The following is a 20894-nucleotide window of genomic DNA, read 5'->3' as shown; positions in this document are numbered from 1 at the left end:
TCAGCTTCCCTGCACTTTCTCAGGATCTCGGCCGTATCCAAATAACTTAGAAGCCCACATATGACAGCGCATGGGGGATCTGTGGGTTTGGGTCTAGGGCGCAGTGCCCTGTGTATTCTTTCCACCACCACCAGCGTGGCTCTTTCAGGGCCCAGGAGGGAAGAGAACAACTCCCGCGCAATATTGGGGAGCGCTTCCGCCGCTAACGATTCGGGCAGGCCACGGATTCTTAGATTTTTCTGGCGGCTCCGGTTTTCCTGATCTTCGATCTGGATGAATGCATTGTTCAGGAGGTCTCGGTGCGCGGTAAGAGTCTCGCTGGACTTCTCCTGGAATTTCATAATTTCTTCCTGCGTGTTTTCTAAAGCCATCACTCTGTGACCTAGATTTCGTAGGTCTTTGATGTCTGACAGGTCCTTTTTCAGGGGTATCAGGGCTATGTCCAGTATTTCTCTGAAGACTGAAGGGGAGATGGTGGAATCACTATGTCTGGTCTCGGAGATATCTGAGCAGCTGCCTGCATCTGACAAGTCTCCCGCGTCTGAGTCGGGTGCTTGGCTCATCGCCATTTTAAGCTTGGACAAAGCAGCAGGCCTCGGGGTCTTTTTCAGAAATTCTTCCATCTCTGGCTGCTTGGTGCGGCCCTGGGAGAGGCCGAGGGTGTCCTTGGGTTTATCTTTCCCAGTTTTCCCCATGCTAATGCAGCGAGTTAGAAGGGTTAGTTGCCGATGTGCTGGAGGAGCTCAGACAAACGCGGCCATTCAGCAGCTCAGTCAGGCTCCGCCATAGTAGTAATATTCTTGTACATAGGAGGCAATATTATAGCAGTTATATTGTACATAGGGACAGTATTATAGTAGTTCCAGTCTTATACATAGGAGGCAGTATTATAGTATATTCTTGTACATGGGGCAGTATTATAGTAGTTATATAGGAGCAGTACTATAGTAATTACATGGTATACTCTTGCACATAGGGCAGTGCTATAGCAGTTGTATTCCTGTACACAGTGGGTGGCCGTCATATATTACAGTACAGGACAGTCTAGCAGTAGATCGCTCCTTTATACTCTTTATGCCACTTATGAATGAACTTAGATTCTTGGCTTAGCGCAGTCTCCGTTCTGGCCCCGCCCTTTTCCTCTAGCCGCTCCTCCTATTGGCTGCTTGCCTTTCACAGTCCCGCCCAGTGCCAGAGAGCAGAGTCGGACTGAGGAACTTCCCCTGACACCAAGCCCGGGACCTGTGGGCAGAGAGCGGCCCCTACCTGCAGCAGCATCGCGCCTTCCTAAGAGAACAGGAGCCTGGGATCTCCGGAGTACTCTGCGCTGGGCACTTCTGATTGTGGAGCCCTCTCAGCACAGGGGCACGTTGTGGGCACACCTCGGAGCCGGTCCTGAGTATGTGACCCCCTTCCCACAGACACCACTTCTAAAACTGGAATCTCCACAACTGGAACTGGAAGCAGTGGGTGCTGCAGAGTCAGGCTGCTGCAGCATGCCCCGCCTGTAGGGGGCACTCTACCTACTGACTGAGGATGCCAGATAAAATGTCCAGCTTCTTATATATCGGGGACATCGTGTCTCTGTATGCGGAAGGATCAGTCAATGGCTTCATCAGCACCCTGGGGTAAGAAGTGTGTTCTCTGCTGTGGACTGGGTGCAGGGAGGGGGCAGCGGGGCCAACTGCAACCTGTCAGACTGCACAGGAAAGTGTTCAAAACTTCTGCAGAAGGCCCAAACTCTCCGTGCACCCTTCATAGTGAGACAGCACCCCTGTCATGTAATATGCTGATAATGGGCGCCCCTGAGCCTGCTGTGTAAAAATATACATGATATACACCCCCTGAGCCTGCTGTGTAATATACATGTGATATATACCCATGAGCCTGCTGTGTGATATACATGTGAGATACACCCCTGTCATGTAATATGCTGATAATGGGCGCCCCTGAGCCTGCTGTGTAATATACATGTGAGATACACCCATGAGCCTGCTGTGTACTATACATGTGAGATACACCCATGAGCCTGCTGTGTACTATACATGTGAGATACACCCCTGTCATGTAATATGCTGATAATGGGCGCCCCTGAGCCTGCTGTGTAATATACATGTGAGATACACCCATGAGCCTGCTGTGTAATATACATGTGATATATACCCATGAGCCTGCTGTGTACTATACATGTGAGATACACCCATGAGCCTGCTGTGTACTATACATGTGATATATACCCATGAGCCTGCTGTGTACTATACATGTGAGATACACCCATGAGCCTGCTGTGTACTATACATGTGATATATACCCATGAGCCTGCTGTGTACTATACATGTGAGATACACCCATGAGCCTGCTGTGTACTATACATGTGATATATACTCATGAGCCTGCTGTGTACTATACATGTGAGATACACCCATGAGCCTGCTGTGTACTATACATGTGAGATACACCCATGAGCCTGCTGTGTACTATACATGTGATATATACCCATGAGCCTGCTGTGTACTATACATGTGATATATACCCATGAGCCTGCTGTGTAATATACATGTGAGATACACCCATGAGCCTGCTGTGTACTATACATGTGAGATACACCCATGAGCCTGCTGTGTACTATACATGTGATATATACCCATGAGCCTGCTGTGTACTATACATGTGATATATACCCATGAGCCTGCTGTGTAATATACATGTGAGATACACCCATGAGCCTGCTGTGTACTATACATGTGAGATACACCCATGAGCCTGCTGTGTAATACACATGATATACACCCCTGTCATGTAATATGCTGATAATGGACGCCCCTGAGCCTGCTGTGTAATATACATGATATACGCCCATGAGCCTGCTGTGTAATATACAGTACATGCGATATACACCCATGAGCCTGCTGTGTAATATACATTCTATATACACCCATGAGCCTGCTGTGTAATATACATGCTATATACACCCATGAGCCTGCTGTGTAATATACATGATATATACACCCATGAGCCTGCTGTGTAATATACATGCTATATACACCCATGAGCCTGCTGTGTAATATACATGCTATATACACCCCTGAGCCTGCTGTGTAATATACATGCTATATACCACCCTGTAATCAGTGGCAGTATTACACTGCCAGATCATCGCTAACGAGCGCTCATACTAATGCCTGTTAGCGATTACCTGGCCGACTATCAGTCACACACTGCAGACCAGTCAGACCAGTATATTGGCTTGTGACAGGAATTAAAATCAATAGACTACTTACTCAGAACGATTTACCGGTAGATAGATCTTGGTTACAAATTGGTCATAAATCAGGTTGGGCAATAGTCACGAGATCTTTCCCTTTATGTCTTCATTTCAAAAGTGCCATGTCAGTGAATTGAACAATGTCTTCATTTCAAAAGTGCCATGTCAGTGAATTGAACATGGTTGTGCCCAACATACTAGTGGAAGGGGGTATGAGTGACCTTTAGGGACCACCCTATGACTCCCCTTGTCTGTGTGGTAATGTTATTGGTAGCATCACCAGTCTTTGAAGTGTGGTGGTGGGCTGTAGGAGACACTACTGGGCACCATCAAGTGGGGTGCCTTGATTGGCAAGGTTAGGAGGTGGGGCGCTGTGACTGGCGTTATCAATAGCTGTTTAGGAAGAATTCTATGGAGGGCCCTGTGGTTGATTTTGTTGGGGCACTATGGCTGGCACTGTGTGTAGGTACTGTGGTTGGCTTTGTTGGGGCACTATGACTGGCATTATGTGTAGGTACCGTGGTTGGCTTTCTTGGAGCACTATGGCTTGCATTGTGTGGAGGGCACTGTGGCTGGCTTTGTTTGAGCTTTTTGCCTGGCATCGTGGGGAGGGCACTGTTAAGGAAAGATGAGGCTCCATGGCTGCCCTTATTGGGCTAACATTTGAATTTCCATTTGCATTACATTTTGTATTCCCCACCCTCGATTTAAACAGGATCGCCCACGAAACATCCAGAATTATCCACCTTGGAGTCAGTCTGCGTTGCACTTCCTTTGAGGTCTTTTTCATGGGACGAGTTGGAGGTGTGCTGTGGGGGAGGGGGTTAGGTACTTTACATTCTATTATTGGGAATGAAGGGACCATGATTGTTATTGTTGGGGAAGGCTCTATGGCTGTCACATTCATGAGGAGGGCACTGTGGCTGTCACATTCATGAGGAGAACACTGTGGCTGTCACATTCATGAGGAGAACACTGTGGCTGTCACATTCATGAGGAGAACACTGTGGCTGTCACATTCATGAGGAGGGCACTGTGGCTGTCACATTCATGAGGAGGGCACTGTGGCTGTCACATTCATGAGGAGGGCACTGTGGCTGTCACATTCATGAGGAGGGCACTGTGGCTGTCACATTCATGAGGAGGGCACTGTGGCTGTCACATTCATGAGGAGGGCACTGTGGCTGTCACATTCATGAGGAGGGCACTGTGGCTGTCACATTCATGTGGAGGGCACTGTGGCTGGTATTGTCGTGTAGGAGGGCACCTTGGCTGTAACATTCATGAGGAGGGCACCTTGACTGTCACGTTCATGAGGAGGGCACTGTGGCTGGTATTGTCTTGTAGGAGGGAACCTTGGCTGTCACATTCATGAGGAGGGCACTGTGGCTGTTACATTCATGAGGGCACTGTGGCTGGTATTGTCATGTAGGAGGGCACTGTGACTGGTACGTAATCTGAAAAGGCATATCTATTAATGGGTCTAAAAGAGTGGGATAAATAGGCACCCGCTGGAATTCTGGCACCCATGGGCCCACGTAAACCAGAACTGGATGAATTTGCCATCCAGGACCCTATGACAAACCTTCTGGTGTTTTTCTTTTTTGACAGCCATGGTGGTTATCATATAGAAACTTCTGTTTCCTGGAGATTTTCTCAGATATTTCTTTATGCTTGTCATTATGGGATTAGAGGTGTTTAAGAACACAAAGGATATGAAATTCCACCTGCCGTAGCGAGCGCTGTGATGTATACTGCCCCTATATGTGCACGATCCGCCAGATTAACGGGAATTATGGGGAAGCATTCCAGAGAGAGAGAGGTTTTCACGGGTGTAAAATGTGCCACAAAATTCAAGATCCTTGAAGTTCAAGTCTGTTCAGCAGCTCTCTAGTTATATCTGTTTTTGGGAAAGCTGTGTGACAACTAATATCGCCACAATTATAGCTTCTTCAGAGGTTGTCAGTCAACTTTGTCGAACTCCTAAATGGCAAGTCCCCCTGGTTTAGGCACCCACTGTCCATATTGTTGCGCCCAAGGAGGCGGTAATGGTGGCCATATTGGTTGCCACTGAGGTCTGATCCCAACTGCATTGATTTGCATCCTTGTTTTCATATATAATTGGTGGCATTGCCCTTTAAGGGAACATTGCGCAGTTGTTGACCATATAACATTAGAATTTGAGGAATGTACTATGATGTGGGTATGAGTGTTAGGGTCCATTCACACGTCCGCAAAATGGGTCCGCATCTGTTCCGCAATTTTGCAGAACAGGTGTGGACCCATTCATTTTCAATGGGGCCGGAATGTGCTGTCTGGATCCGCACTTCCATTCCGCAAAAAAACTGAGCATGTCCTATTCTTGTCCGCAATTGCGGCCAAGATAAGGCATTTTCTATGAGAGTGCCGGCGATGTGCGGTCCGCAAAATGCGGAACGCACATTGCCGATGTCCGTGTTTTGCGGATCCGCAAAACACATACGGACGTGTGAATGGACCCTAATTTGCTGTGATTGCTACGATTCTTCTTCTTAAACAAATTGATCTGTATACAGCAGCACACGGGGCAATGATATGTGACACACAAGTAGCGGACACTACCACTCCTGCCTGGCATGTAGTGCCAAGTAGCCGCTGTCGCTGGCACCCACACCATTAATGTCAAGTGGAGACACTGTGGCAGGCATTGTTGGGGGAGGGCACTGTAGTGGCATTATTGGCAGGGCATTGTCGTTGGCAGTGTAGAAAAAAGTATTGTAGCTAGTACTAAGGCGGCTATTTTTGGGGAGGGCACTGTAGCTGTTACTGTCCGGAGGGTTAAACTGTGGTTGGCATTGCGGGGGTGGGAGCAGTGGCTTCCTCTGTAAAGGTGTAGATAAGGGGCATTCACATGACCGTATCTGTTTTGAGATCCACAAGTTGCTTGTTTGCAAAATACGGATGTGGTCCTTGTGCATCCCACTTTTTTATGCAGACCCCACTGTTCTTGTCTGCAGAATGGATAAGAAAATGACACGTTCTATCTTTTATTTAATGAAAGCGTCCGTGTGTGATCAGCAAAAAAATGCAGATGGGACGCGGACCGAAAATACGATCGTGTGAATGACCCCTAAATCTGTGACAACTCTTCATTTAGGGTTATAAACTAGAGACTGGTTGTCACCATTGCTGGTTCCCAATAAACCAATCAATATGTGTTTGGAGGGTTGGGGGAAACCGAGGTGCATGGAAGAACATACAAACTCCATGCAGGTGTTGTCCTTGCTCAGAGTCAAACTCGGGACCCCAGGACTGATAGAGGGATGATATATAGAGGATGGAGTCCCCCTTTAAACACTCCACATTTAGTACAATGGGCCCTTTTCCTGTATAGGTATCACTCAGTAGATATGATAGCTGCTTGTCTTTTTCATACCACCATACTGTCTACCATGTTTGGGCCTTTTTTGTTTTGGAACATGACAGGATTTATTTCATGCAGGTACATAAAAAAAATCCTCACCCATTCAATGTTTTCATTTACAATGAATATCCCCCTGTAATACGGGTACCGTATTTGTTAGGCTCCATATTTTGATATGTTCCCCTCCCCCATCCCCCTTGTTTTCTCAAACATGCTTGAGGGACTTAAAGGAAATGTGTCACCTGTGTTTTTTTTTCTGGCATTTAAAACCAATCCTTATTTTCCAATCTGTTTTTATTTTCTGATTGTAGATTTTTTTCATTCTATTTTCTGTCCATGATTATGGGGGCGGCCATCTTGCCTGAGCTGTGGTTAAAGGGGATGTCTCACTTCAGTAAGTTGCATTTATCATGTAGAGAAAGTTAATACAAGCAACTTAGGCCTCTTTCACACTTGCGTTGTTGGGATCCGGCGTGCACTTCCGTTGCCGGAGGTGCCCGCCGCATCCGGAAAAACGCAAGTGTACTGAAAGCATTTGAAGACGGAGCTGTCTTCAAAATTCTTTCAGTGTTACTATGGCAGCCAGGACGCTATTAAAGTCCTGGTTGCCATAGTAGGAGCGGGGAGCGGGGGAGCGGTATACTTACAGTCCGTGCGGCTCCCGGGGCGCTCCAGAATGACGTCAGAGCGCCCCATGCGCATGTGATCACGTGATCCATGCGCTTGGGGCGCCCTGACGTCACTCTGGAGCGCCCGGGGAGCCGCACGGACGGTAAGTATGCTGCTCCCCCGCTCCCCGCTACACTTCACCATGGCTGCCAGGACTTTAGCGTCCCGGCAGCCATGGTAACCACTCTGAAAAAGCTAAATGTCGGGTCCGGCAATGCGCCGAAACGACGTTTAGCTTAAGGCCGGATCCGGATCAATGCCTTTCAATGGGCATTAATTCCGGATCCGGCCTTGCGGCAAGTCTTCAGGATTTTTGGCCGGAGCAAAAAGCGCAGCATGCTGCAGTATTTTCTCCGGCCAAAAAACGTTCCGTTCCGGAACTGAAGACATCCTGATGCATCCTGAACGGATTTCTCTCCATTCAGAATGCATTAGGATAAAACTGATCAGGATTCTTCCGGCATAGAGCCCCGACGACGGAACTCTATGCCGGAACAGAACAACGCAAGTGTGAAAGAGCCCTTAGGCCTCTTTCACACTTGCGTTGTTGGGATCCGGCATGCACTTCCGTTGCCGGAGGTGCCTGCCGGATCCGTAACAACGCAAGTGTACTGAAAGCATTTGAAGACGGAACCGTCTTCCAAATGCTTTCAGTGTTACTATGGCACCCAGGACGCTATTAAAGTCCTGGTTGCCATAGTAGGAGCGGGGAGCGGGGGAGCGGTATACTTACAGTCCGTGCGGCTCCCCGGGCGCTCCAGAATGACGTCAGAGCGCCCCATGCGCATGGATGACGTGATCCATGCGATCACATGATCCATGCGCTTGGGGCGCCCTGACGTCACTCTGGAGCGCCCGGGGAGCCGCACGGACAGTAAGTATGCTGCTCCCCTGCTCCCCGCTACACTTACCATGGCTGTCAGGACTTTAGCGTCCCGGCAGCCATGGTAACCACTCTGAAAAAGCTAAATGTCGGCTCCGGCAATGCGCCGAAACGACGTTTAGCTTAAGGCCGGATCCGGATCAATGCCTTTCAATGGGCATTGATCCCGGATCCGGCCTTGCGGCAAGTCTTCAGGATTTTTGGCCGGAGCAAAAAGCGCAGCATGCTGCGGTATTTTCTCCGGCCAAAAAACGTTCCGTACCGGAACTGAAGACATCCTGATGCATCCTGAACGGATTACTCTCCATTCAGAATGCATTAGGATAATCCTGATCAGTATTCTTCCGGCATAGAGTCCCGACGACGGAACTCTATGCCGGAAGACAATAACGCAAGTGTGAAAGAGCCCTAAGGCTACTTTCACTCTAGCGTTGTTCTTTTCCGGCATAGAGCTCCGTCCTAGGGGCTCTATACCGGAGAATAACTGATCAGGCATATCCCCATGCATTCTGAATGGAGAGCAATCTGTTCAGGATGCATCAGGATGTCTTCAGTTCAGTCTTTTTGACTGATCAGGCAAAAGGGAAAACCGTAGCATGCTACGGTTTTATCTCCGGCTAAAAAAACTGAAGACTTGCCTGAATGCATTCAAAATACCGGAATGCCGGATCCGTCCTTCCGGTCTGCGCATACGCAGACCTTTAAAAATGAGAAAAAAATAAATTACCGGATCCGTTTTGCTTGATGACACCGGAAAAACGGATCCGGTATTGCAATGCATTTTTCTGACTGATCAGGCATTTTTCAGACTGATCAGGATCCTGATCAGTCTAAAAAATGCCTGATCAGTCATAAAAAATTACATGCGTTTGCATACAGTTTGCCTGATCAGGCAGTCAGTTCAGGCAACGGAACTGCCTGCCGGAATCAAACAACGCAAGTGTGAAAGTACCCTTAGTAATGTATTGTTATTATCCATATTGCTTCCTTTGCTGGCTGGATTCATTTTTCCATCACATTATACACTGCTCGTTTCCATGGTTACAGACCACCCTGTAATCCATCAGTGGTGGTTGTGTTTGCACAAATTAGGAAAAAGCACTTGCCTATGTGAGCTCCCATGGTCCCGGGCCACCAGAGAGGCTGATGCTTTTTTCTATAGTGTGCAAGCACGGCCACCACTGATGGATTGTAAGGTGGTCGTAACCATGGAAACGAGCAGTGTATGTGATGGAAAAATGAATCCAGCGAGCAAAGGAAGCAATATGGATAATCACAATACATTAGTAAGTGGCTTGTATTAACCTTTTCTACATGATAAATGCCACTTACTGACGTGAGACAACCCCTTTAACAGCATCTGGACATATGCTTTCCAGTAGCCACCATGGGCAATAGACATAATGGACAGGAGGGACCTTACTGACTTCTATGGGAGAGATTTCTGGGCGTGCTCTGTGACCTTTTTAGAGGTCAGGAGGGAGTAAATAAGCTGTGATAACACCTATTGTGAATGATGGACCTGTGTTATCAATATATGGGTGATTATCTGTCAGTCTAATCCTGCTTGTAATAAATGATAAGCAGATAACTGCAGTGACGTGATCAGTACAGACTTGGCTACTTTCACACTTGCGGCAGGACGGATCCGACATGCTGTTCACCATGTTGGATCCGTCCTGCGGCTATTTCGCCGTGCCGCCGGACCGCCGCTCCGTCCCCATTGACTATAATGGGGACAGGGGCGGAGCTCCGGCGCAGCACGGCGGTGCACAGCGAAAGGCCGCCGGACTAAAATTACTGCATGTCAGGCTTTTTAGTCCGTCGGCTTTCGCCGTGCACCGCCGTGCTGCGCCGGAGCTCTACCCCCGTCCCCATTATAGTCAATGGGGACGGAGCGGCGGTCCGGCCGCACGGCGAAATAGCCGCAGGACGGATCCGACATGGTGAACAGCATGTCGGATCCGTCCTGCCGCAAGTGCAGTGATGCCAATTATTAGAATATTCTTCTTATTATAGACAGGACAGGAGGACTGGGGGTTGCTAGGTAACCTGAAGTAACAGTCCCAGCCGAACACACAGGGAGAAGGTGTGTCATTCTGATTTTATTGGCCAAGGTCACACTTAGTACTAGCAACTGTATATAACATCACTGCATTGGGTAAAGTGGGCTGAGGTGAAGGTATGAGGTATGTCGGCACAGAAAAATGGAGAAAATTAAATGTTCACCTGTCACTTTACCTGAATCACTTGATTGAAAAGCTGAATTTAGTAACATTTCATAAAACTCTACACCCTAATCAAGATTTTTCTTTGGTATAATTCACCCCTTTTTTTCTTAATTTTTTCTTTTTGTATTTTTTTTTTTTGCAGCATTTTTGACATTCCATGCAGTCCTCAAAACCGCCTGTGACGTTTCTGGTGACCAGTGACCTTTGTGTCAGTGATAAGCTCATGGAGGTTTTTAGCAAAAGCAGATCGTTCTTGTATCTGGTGAACCTGGGTGTGTTTATTAGAGAATTGCATAACCAGCAATTACCTAATGTACGTCGGCTTTGTAAGGTGCTGTTTAGGACAGCCTGTAGTCAGCCTGTGGAGAAGCCACGTAGGCTGCCATACAATATCCTTTTGTTAGGACAGATCAGCCCAGGGTATACTTTATGTACTTTCTTCCATGCTGAGTGCGGGCAGTTCTCACTTCTCCTCTTTCATGAGGTTTGGCACTTGAGGGCAGAGCAATTTTGGGGAAGTAAATTAAAAAAAAAGGAAGTGACATTCACGTGTATGTGAAGTGACGGTCACTTTCCTGCATCGCATTCAGTGACACAGGGAAATATGGTGGGGAAGAGACTAATGGGGTCATTTATCAAACTGGTGTAAAGTAGAACTGGCTGAGTTGCCCATAGCAACCAATCAGATTCCACCTTTCATTTTTGACAACTTCTTTGGAAAATGAAAGGTGGAATCTGATTGGTTGCTATGGGCAACTCAGCCAGTTCTACTTTACACCAGTTTGATAAATGACCCCCTAAGGTTACAATGAAGGATTGTCTTGTTTGTCCTCATGCACACGGCCGTAATCTCGGATGCACAAAACACAGATCACGCCCGAGTGCAGGCCACCTGCAGAAACGTCCTATCCTTGTCTGCAAAACGGACAAGAATAGGACCTGTTCTATCTTCTTGCGGGGCCGCAGAACGGATGTGCGGAGGCGGACAGCACACAGTGTGCTGTCCGCTTCTTTTGCGGTCCCATTGAGATGCATAGGTCTGCATCTGATCCGCAAAAAACGCGTATCGGATGTGGACTGAAACTACGGCCGTAAAGAAGGTCTTGCTGGTGATCACTGGGGAAAACGAGAGGTGGTACATGTAATACTTTAGAGCATGTTCACACAGGGTTTTTTGATGAGGGTTTTCCCCACATATTCCTATCCAAAATCTGCATCAAAAACCACCACAGTGACTGTCCCATTGATTTAAATGGGAATCCATGTCGTAGTTAAAGGGATTCTGTCACCTCGTTTTAGCCTATAGAGCTGCGGACATGCACGGCGAGATCGCCGCTAGCATGTCCGCAATATACCTGTCCCATAAAGCTGTGTCCTTTTATTGTGTTTAAAAAATGATTTTAGAGATATGTAAATGAGCCTGGTAAGGTGCCCAAGGGGCTGTACTAACCTTCTTGGTGCCCAGTCACGCCCCTCTGTGAAGGAGCCCAGCACCAACTGCGTCCTCCGAATCTCCTCCTTGCTCACAGTTAGATCGCCGTTTATGAAACTGGTGTAAAGCAGAACTTGTTTAATTTCCCATAGCAACCAATCAGATTCTACCTTTTTATTTTTCTGAGCTCCTTTGGAAAATAAAAGGTGGAATCTGATTGGTTGCTATGGGCAACTAAACCAGTTCTACTTTACAACAATATGTTAAATCTCCTCCATTAAATGGGGCTAAATATTAGGCGGATATGCAACAGTTCAAGCTGAAGAACTGAGCACGTCCTCAGATGTTTGCATTGGGTTCCACAGCAAAGACAAGTTGGATTTCTCCAGATTATTCTGGCTGTACAAATGTGTCCCTATCTGATCTTCACAGTGGCTGTCTGCTTTGGCTCTTAAAGGGATTGTCTGGCCTTGGAGCTGACAACCCCTGTGTTTCTCTCCTGTCCTGTCACCCTGAACATAAAAAAACCCTACTTACCTGTCCACAGTCCCTCGGCTACTTCCTTCCCTGGCCACTTCCGATCCCCGCAGTAACAGGAAGAGGTGTGGTCCTGTGACTGCTGCGGCCAATCACAGGCCCCCGTGGTCACAGGAGCTGGAAGGGTACTGCTGTGATGTAGCGTTCAAACCGCTCTAAATGAAAGTGGCGGGACTGAGAACATATGTACCTCTATGATGTACATATGCCCTTTGTCTTACAATTCGGAGACAAGAAGTAGCTGTCTGCCACTTTGAGCCTCATTGAGACGATTTTACTGTCACCTGGTCACTTAGCAGTTACGCTCCTAAACGAGCTATGGGATTATTGATTTTACTCCTTAAAGCAACCTAACAAATAATAAAATAAAACACAAAGGCAAAATTTTTTGTGGAAATAAATTGTCACGGCCTTTATTAGTTAACCTTCAATACCTTATAACCAGTAAAGTGCACTACTTTGATCCGAGATGCCGACCAAGCACACCCATTGAAGTCTATGGGTCCGTGAAAATCACTGACACACATCCATGTTGTGTCCGAGTTGCGTCCGTTTTTCACTGAAGACTAATAGTAGATTCATTGGAAATTTATTTTCAGTTGACAATGTCAGCGAATTAAGGATGACACGCGGATGGTAAAAAAAGACACACGGACAGTTTCACGGATGAAACACGTACGCTTTTTTTCACGGACATGTCACTGACACGGAAATGTGAACGAAGCCTTAGGGGTGAGAGAATTGAGCTTTGGATCCAAAAACTTTGATGCGCACAGAGACCTGTCTCTGTACAGCATTAAAGTGTATGTGCTTCAGCGAGGCAAAATTCGTTAAGTCCGAAGTCGCGCATAACTTCAGTGAATAACATCGGTCTTTGATTCTGCGACTTCAAAAACATTTTAAAACAGGAATCCGAAGTCGTCTTTGTAACTGAGCCAACTTCGGATTCCTGTTTTAAAATGTTTTTGAAGTCGTAGAATAAAATTGCGGTCCCCAATGCACAGAACGGAACCACAACGGTCGTGTGAACAAGCCCTAAAGGTGATTCACCTCAGGTTAAGGGCTCATGCACACAAGGGTACTTGCTCAGTGCCCGTATTGTGGACCGTAAACCGCCATTCTGCAATATACAGGCATTGGCTGTGTGCATTTCGTATCGCCCATTGACGTTAATGGGTCCACATTCACCAGATAAGACTGAAGATAGGACTTCACTTATATTTCTGCGGTGCACAGGCACAGATCAGAAGCCCGCACTAGAAGCACTATGAAACGCCTCCGCATTGCAAAAAGATAGAACATGTTCTATCTTTGGCCGTATGTTGCGAATCGCAACCCATTCAGGTCAGTGGGTCCACAAGTGGTGTGTACACGGCCGGTGCTGGTGCATTGCGGTCCGAAATTTACGGTCCGCAGCACAGGCACTGGGAAAGTGCGACCGTGTGAATGAGCCCTAACGAAAAGGCTGTGAGAAAGAAAAATAGAGAGGTGGGAGTTGAAGATTCTTGAATCTGGATGACAAGGTAAGACATGCACATTTATACCCACAGTGCACTACCCTTAACCAATAATATTCCGTTGCGCTGGGAGAAAACTTCCCAATCTTATTGGATAAACCAACAAACCAATCCTACGCCTATTGCCAACCTTGCGCAAATTCTGCCCAAGAGGGGGCAACACCAATCTGCATAGCGTTGCCATCCTAGGTTATCTGCCCAGAAATGGCAAACACTAACTTTTGATGGGAAAATAACCGCCAGAAAAGAGATGACCATAATCTCATGTGGATCCCTCCTTAAAGGGGTTCTCTAGGAATTAAAAAAATTAAATACTTAAATATTGTTTTATAATAAATATATTCACAAATACCTTTCGTTACTTAGAATGGCTTGTTTTGTCTAGGGAGCAAACATTAGGAGAAATAAAATGGCCGCTGGCCTATCAGTACACACAAAACCTGTCCTAATCACATAGCAGGACAAGTTACTTCACCACAATGGGCCATAGTGCTGCCTCATCCTCCTCTCTGCTCTGCTTGTCAGGAATCATGATCCTGAATACAGGTGAATCTCTTTGGGAATGGTGAACATGTGGAGACATGAGAGGAGGCTGAGGTGTGGCTAATGAGCAGCATCTCTTGTATGCAGCCTCCATTACCACAGCAACACATTACCACAGCCTGTCCTGTCCGTCCTCTCTGTACTTCATGTCTCCTCATGAACTAAATTCCCCACCAGAGATTCAGCTAAAGTTCTTATCATCTGTATTCAGGATCATAATCCCTGACAAGTAGAGAGGAGGAGGAGAATGAGGCAGCTCTTTACCTCAGTGTTGTAAAGTAACTCATGTGTGATCAGGGCAGGTTTTGTGTGAACTAATGGGACAGCGGCCATTTTGTTTCCCCTGATGATTGCTCCCTAGACAAAACGAGCCATTATAAATATTGAAAGGTATTTGAGAATATATTTATAATAAAGTAATATTTAAGTATTTTCATTTTCTTAATTCCCGGAGAACACCTTTAAAGTCCGGATCCTTCCATTCCTGTCAGTCAGTGACAGAGAACATTCTCTTCCGTCTTTCAGCTCTCCATGGCAATCAGAGTGAGAGAACCTTTTACTTCTTAAAAGGGGTTTTCGGGACTTTCATACTGATGACCTGTCCTTTGGATAGGTCATCAGTAACTGATCGCGGGGGTCCGACACCTGGGACCCCCGCAGATTAGCTGTTTGAGAAGGCATCCGCGCTCCTGTGAGTGCCGCAGCTTTCTCCGTACTTACCAATCACAGTGCCGTACATTGTATAGTGACTGTGCTTGGTTTTGCGCTCAGCCCCATTCACTTCTAGGGGGCTAAGCTGTGCCTAGACCATGTGACTGATGAATGTGATGTCACTGAGACTACGAACCACACTGCCTTCTTAATCAGCTGATCATTCGGACCACCACGAATAAGACACTGATAACCTATCCAAAGAATAGGTCATCAGTATTAAAGTCTCAGAAAACCCCTTTAAGGCTCTCACATTAGAGAGCCACCTCATTCCTCTTTAGGGCTCTTTCACACAAGCTTGTGTCCCTTGCGGGTAATCACGCTCCATGTGAGAGAGGGATCGTGCGTTCTGCACTTAGGAAGAGCACGGCAGATGATTGATAATGCTGTGTGCCTCTGCCTGATCTTTCTGTAACCGAATCATGCTGACATAAAGCTGTCAATATGATTCTGTTACAGAATGGTCAGGCATTATCAGTCATCTGCCGTGTGCTTCCTAAGTGCAGAACGCACGATCCCTCTCTCACACGGAGCGTGATTACCTGCATGGGACACTCTCGTGCAGAAACATAGTGAACTACACCTGTAGATTGTGAGTTGTGACAAATGACCTATTCTCATCCATTAGGAATATTCCAGGCAGACCAGCGCCCCCTCACCCTCATGTAAAGGCTGTAGCTTTTATGTGGGAAATATATTTTTTGTTGCAATTTTCACATTAGAGGCACCATATGGTGGCACACTACTAACACTGGACTGTGAGTTCTCTGTTTGAGTCTGATATACAAAGAGTGCAGACAATCTTTACAGTGGACAATCCCTTTAAATTCTGAGCACGTCAGCGCACGCTGTCTATGTATTTTTTTTTTGATGGGGATGATAGCATTTCTGTAACAAGGAATATATGACTAAACAGGTAGGGACGGTGACTGCGCTCGCACTTTACTAACTATTAGCATTCGGGAACTTTATATCGGCTTTGGCAGAAGTCCCAGAGACAAACACAGACAAGCTCTTCTTATGTAGAGGCTGATACTCGGCGAAATGTCAGGCGCTGCTCCTGGAGATGTACGTGCAGGCTCCTTGTGTGAGAAATGTAGCATGCGGAGAAGTGATATATGTCTGTAAATGGAGTATAAATACATGTGCATTCATTTTCATGCACTTTGCTTTACTGATCTGGTGCTGCTTTAAGTTACATGATGTACTCCAGTCACATCCAGAGCTGCGTTGATGATTTTTTAATGCATTTTAGGATTACATCCTTTTCAAATGAAAGGTGAGATCTGCGGCAAAACCACTCCAAAAACTGCAGTTAGAAACTGTGGTTTTTGGTGCAGTTTGGGTGCAGAAACGTAAAGAAATCTGCACAAATCTTCTGCGCATAGGTTCCCTTAGGCCTCTTTCACACAAACGATACGGATTGGCTCAGGATGCGCTCAGTGAAACTCGCACCATTTGTCAAGCAAGTTCAGTCAAGCAAGTTTTGTCTGCGATTGTGTTCAGTTGTTCAGTTTTTTCCGCGCGGGTGCAATGCATTTTGATGCATTTTTCATGTGTGTGAATGAACGTTTACAAAAATCGTCTCCTAGCAACCTTCAGTGAAAAACGCATTGCCCCCAGACTGCATCCGGATTAGGCCTCATGCACACGGCCGTTGTTTTGGTCCGCATCCGAGCCGCAGTTTTTGCGGCTCAGATGTGGACCCATTCAATTCAATGGGGCCGCAAAGATGTGAAAGTAGCCTTAGGCCCCTTTCACACGAGCGAGTATTCCGCGCGGATGCGATGCGGGAGGTGAACGCATTGCACCCGCACTGAATACTGACCCATTCATTTCTTTGGGGCTGTGCACACGAGCGGTGATTTTCACAGATCACTTTTGCGTTGCGTGAAAATCGCAGCATGCTCCTCTTTGTGCGTTTTTCACGTAACGCAGGCCCCATAGAAATGAATGGGGTTGCGTGAAAATCGCAAGCATCCGCAAGCAAGTGCGGATGCGGTGCGATTTTCACGCACGGTTGCTAGGAGACGATCGGGATGGAGACCCGAACCTTATTATTTTCCCTTATAACATGGTTATAAGGGAAAATAATAGCATTCTGAATACAGAATGCTAAGTAAAACAGGGCTGGAGGGGGTTAAAAAAAATAAAAAATCATTTAACTCACCTTAATCCACTTGCTCGCGATGCGGGCATCTCCGTCTGACTCTTTTACTGTATAGGACCTGTGGAGAGCATTAACTATAGTTTAAGGACCTGGGATGACGTCACTCTGGTCATCACATGGTACGTCACATGATCTTTTACCATGGTGATTCACCATGGTAAAAGATCATGTGACGTACCATGTGATGACCAGAGTGACGTCATCCCAGGTCCTTAAACTATAGTTAATGCTCTCCACAGGTCCTACACAGTAAAAGAGTCAGACGGAGATGCCCGGCATCGCGAGCAAGTGGATTAAGGTGAGTTAAATGATTTTTTATTTTTTTTAACCCCCTCCAGCCCTGTTTTACTATGCATTCTGTATTCAGAATGCTATTATTTTCCCTTATAACCATGTTATAAGGGAAAATAATACTATTTACAGAACACCGGTCCCAAGCCCGAACTTCTGTGAAGAAGTTCGGGTTTGGGTACCAAACACGCGCGATTTTTCTCACGCGAGTGCAAAACGCATTACAATGTTTTGCACTCGCGCGGAAAAATCGCGGGTGTTCCCGCAACGCACCCGCACATTTTTCCGCAACGCCCGTGTGAAAGAGGCCTTAGGGTGTAAGGTATGGTGTAACTAATCACCAGTACATATGACCATGAGCAGAGTATCGACATACTACACTCTGCCAGCAGACTTTTGAATGCAGCTCTTGATGTGGCTTAGGATATAAGGTTTTGTGTAATTTTTGAACAGTTTAAGGCCTCATGCCGTTGTGCGGCTGTTCTGTGCATTGGGGATAGCAATTTACGGTCCGGGTCCGTGCGGGGGCCGGGAAAAAGTAGAACATGTCAAGTGAATGGGTCCGCATCCTTGATGCTGGGTGCACACGGCCGGTGCCCATGTATTGCGGGCCTAAGTTGTTGGTACATGTGACCAGTAGCATTTTAAATGCAGATCTGGATGTGACTGGAGCCATACAGAATTATTGTATCAGGTTGAAGGCTCATGCACACAAACTTATTTTTTTCCGTGTCTGTTACGTTTTTTTGGTCATTCCGTATCCGCATGTTTGTTCCGCAAAGAAAATAGAACATGTCCACAATTATTGTCCGCATTATGGACAAGGATAGGACTTTTTCTATACGGCCAGTATCTGTGTTTTTCAGATCCGCAATTTGCGGACCACATAAAGGCAACGGTCGTGTGCATAAGCCCTTACATTGCTTTATAATGCCCTAGCCACAGGTAAGTCCCCCAAAAGTGTCTCAGCCTCAGATATGCCCCCATTAGTGCTGCAGCTGCAAATGTGCCCACCACATCTGCACACCCCTTGTCACAGATGTGACCCCATAAGTGCACCAGATCCCCCCCCCCCTCCCATCAGCCATGAGTGAGCTGAGATGTACAGTAAGCCTTTTCCCTTTTGTCTCCTCAGTAGGTCCTGATCCTGTTTTCAGCTGACATGACACACTGTAACGCAGCTGTGTCAGCGCAGTCATCGTGATTTTTCCTGCTATTATATATGTGAACCCTGTTATATAAGGACAACATAGCGTTTCTTATTCCCTCATTTTACGATATGTATTTAGCAAGTTTTTGGCGATAAGACTATTTGGTGGCCTGCGGTTTATTAGTTGACCTTGTTGTCTTTGGGCGCCTCGCCTTTGTTAAGAGAGAGCATAAAAGTCTATTGATCGGCAATTCAGGTGGAATGAAGCCCAATAGAGAGTCACACGACGGTGATGGCTTCCGGCTGTTCTTCTCTTTATTAAACAGATATGTTATTGCCGCCCGCCAGGTTCCTGGTCACTGACTGATCAATAGAGTTTGAGATAAAGGGGTTTTCTGGCCTGAAAAATAAAGCAAAAATGTTAGTAAGGGGTAGGTTGTTATCACAGAATGACTAAGGTAGGGCTGTTTACCGTCACAATCCATGAATAAACTGAATTGAGTGGACGGTTTATAAAATAAAATAACAACACTTTATTAATTCACGGTTAAAACATATGAACTATATCCCTTAAAGGGAACCTGTCACCTCAAAAATGCATCTACAACCGCCAGCAGTACCTCGTAGTAGCCCGCAGCCTGTTAATTATCATTCATCCTGCTGTCCGATGCTGCGTAAGTTCAAAAAATGCGGTTTTATTCTCCATCAGCGCTATAGTGCCGGCTAGCTTGAAGTCAAGGGGGAAGGTGGTCGGCACTATAGCGCTGATGGAGAATAAAACCGCGTTTTTTGAACTTGCGCAGCATCGGACAACAGGATGAATGATATGATTATTAACAGGCTGCGGGCTACTACGAGGTACTGCTGGTGGTTGTAGATGCATTTTTGAGGTGACAGGTTCCCTTTAATTATATGTGCCTACAAACACAAGGCCAATGTGGGAAATCCATTTTTGGGGGCAGGAAACCGTGTGTCCGTCCTCCCAAAAGTTCTGTGGGTAGTGCATTGACTTAGCAATATCCACAGTACAACTATCCCACCAATAAAGTGGTGATTGACGCAGGATTGTGACTATTATGGTCTACAGCCACAGTGCTGTCCCCACTTGTATCCACATGTGTGGGGATAAGCGCAAGTCTGGGACCTTTGTATTGTGCAGTCCCCACACTATCACCACTCATCCATCATCATCATCCCTGTTATGTCACATCTTTTCCAGACATCATTCATTCTTAGGGGCTTTCACTCAGCAGAATTGAATTCACTTGACTAGGGCTGAACTGCAATACCCATCATAGCCAGAGATCAGAGTGGTGCTGTTTCTGGAAAATACTTTTTAAGGGGTTATCCAAGATTACAAAAGATGATCTGCTTGATTTCCAGAAACAACGCCACTCTTATCGATGGTTGTGTCTGGTATTTATAAGGGTGGTACTATTTGAAATAAAATTGCATGAAGCAAAGGCTGGGTTCACATCGCATTTTTCCCATCCGTATACAAAAAACATGTACTTTAGGCCTCTTTCACACGACCGTTTTTTTTTTCCGTTTTGCGGGCCGTTTTTTGCGGTCCGTATACGGAACCATTCATTTCAATGGTTCCGCAAAAAAAACGGAATGTACTCCGTATGCATTCCGTTTCCGTATTTCCGTTTTTCCGTTCCGTTGAAAGATAGAACATGTCCTATATTTGGCCGCAAATCACGTTCCGTGGCTCCATTAAAGTCTATGGGTCCGCAAAAAAACGGAATGCATACGGAAATGCATCTGTATGTCTTCCGTATCCGTTCCGTTTTTTGCGGAACCATCTATTGAAAATGTTATGCCCAGCCCAATTTTTTCTATGAAATTACTGTATACTGTATTTGCCATACGGAAAAACGGAACGGAAACGGAAACACAACGGAAACAAAAAATGGAACAACGGATCCGTTTAAAACGGACCGCAAAACACTGAAAAAGCCATACTGTCGTGTGAAAGAGGCCTTAAACGGATGCCTCAGACTGATGTGGCATCCATTCACCATAGAGTTCCGGACTCTGCAGGATACAAGAATGTGGTGTACTGCGTTTTTGTATCCTTTACTAACGT

The 20894-nt window shown here is 46.4% G+C and overlaps 1 protein-coding gene across 2 annotated transcripts in view; it reads left to right on the top strand.

Moving 5' to 3' along the window:
* Positions 1-1219: 1219 nt before the first annotated feature.
* ITPR2 (inositol 1,4,5-trisphosphate receptor type 2) overlaps positions 1220-20894 on the top strand; it is a 347585-nt gene continuing 327910 nt past the window's right edge. For both annotated transcript variants that reach the window (XM_040435629.1, XM_040435619.1), the window contains exon 1: positions 1220-1628. In XM_040435629.1, the coding sequence (XP_040291563.1) occupies positions 1537-1628 (92 nt within the window). In that variant the 5' untranslated portion in view covers positions 1220-1536. The remainder of the gene's footprint in view (positions 1629-20894) is intronic.

This window comes from Bufo bufo, chromosome 1 (assembly GCF_905171765.1).
Source record: "Bufo bufo chromosome 1, aBufBuf1.1, whole genome shotgun sequence".
NCBI classification, from domain to species: domain Eukaryota; kingdom Metazoa; phylum Chordata; class Amphibia; order Anura; family Bufonidae; genus Bufo; species Bufo bufo.
The sequence above is the reverse complement of the archived record's forward strand: the minus strand, read 5'-3'. Positions and strand labels throughout refer to the sequence as shown.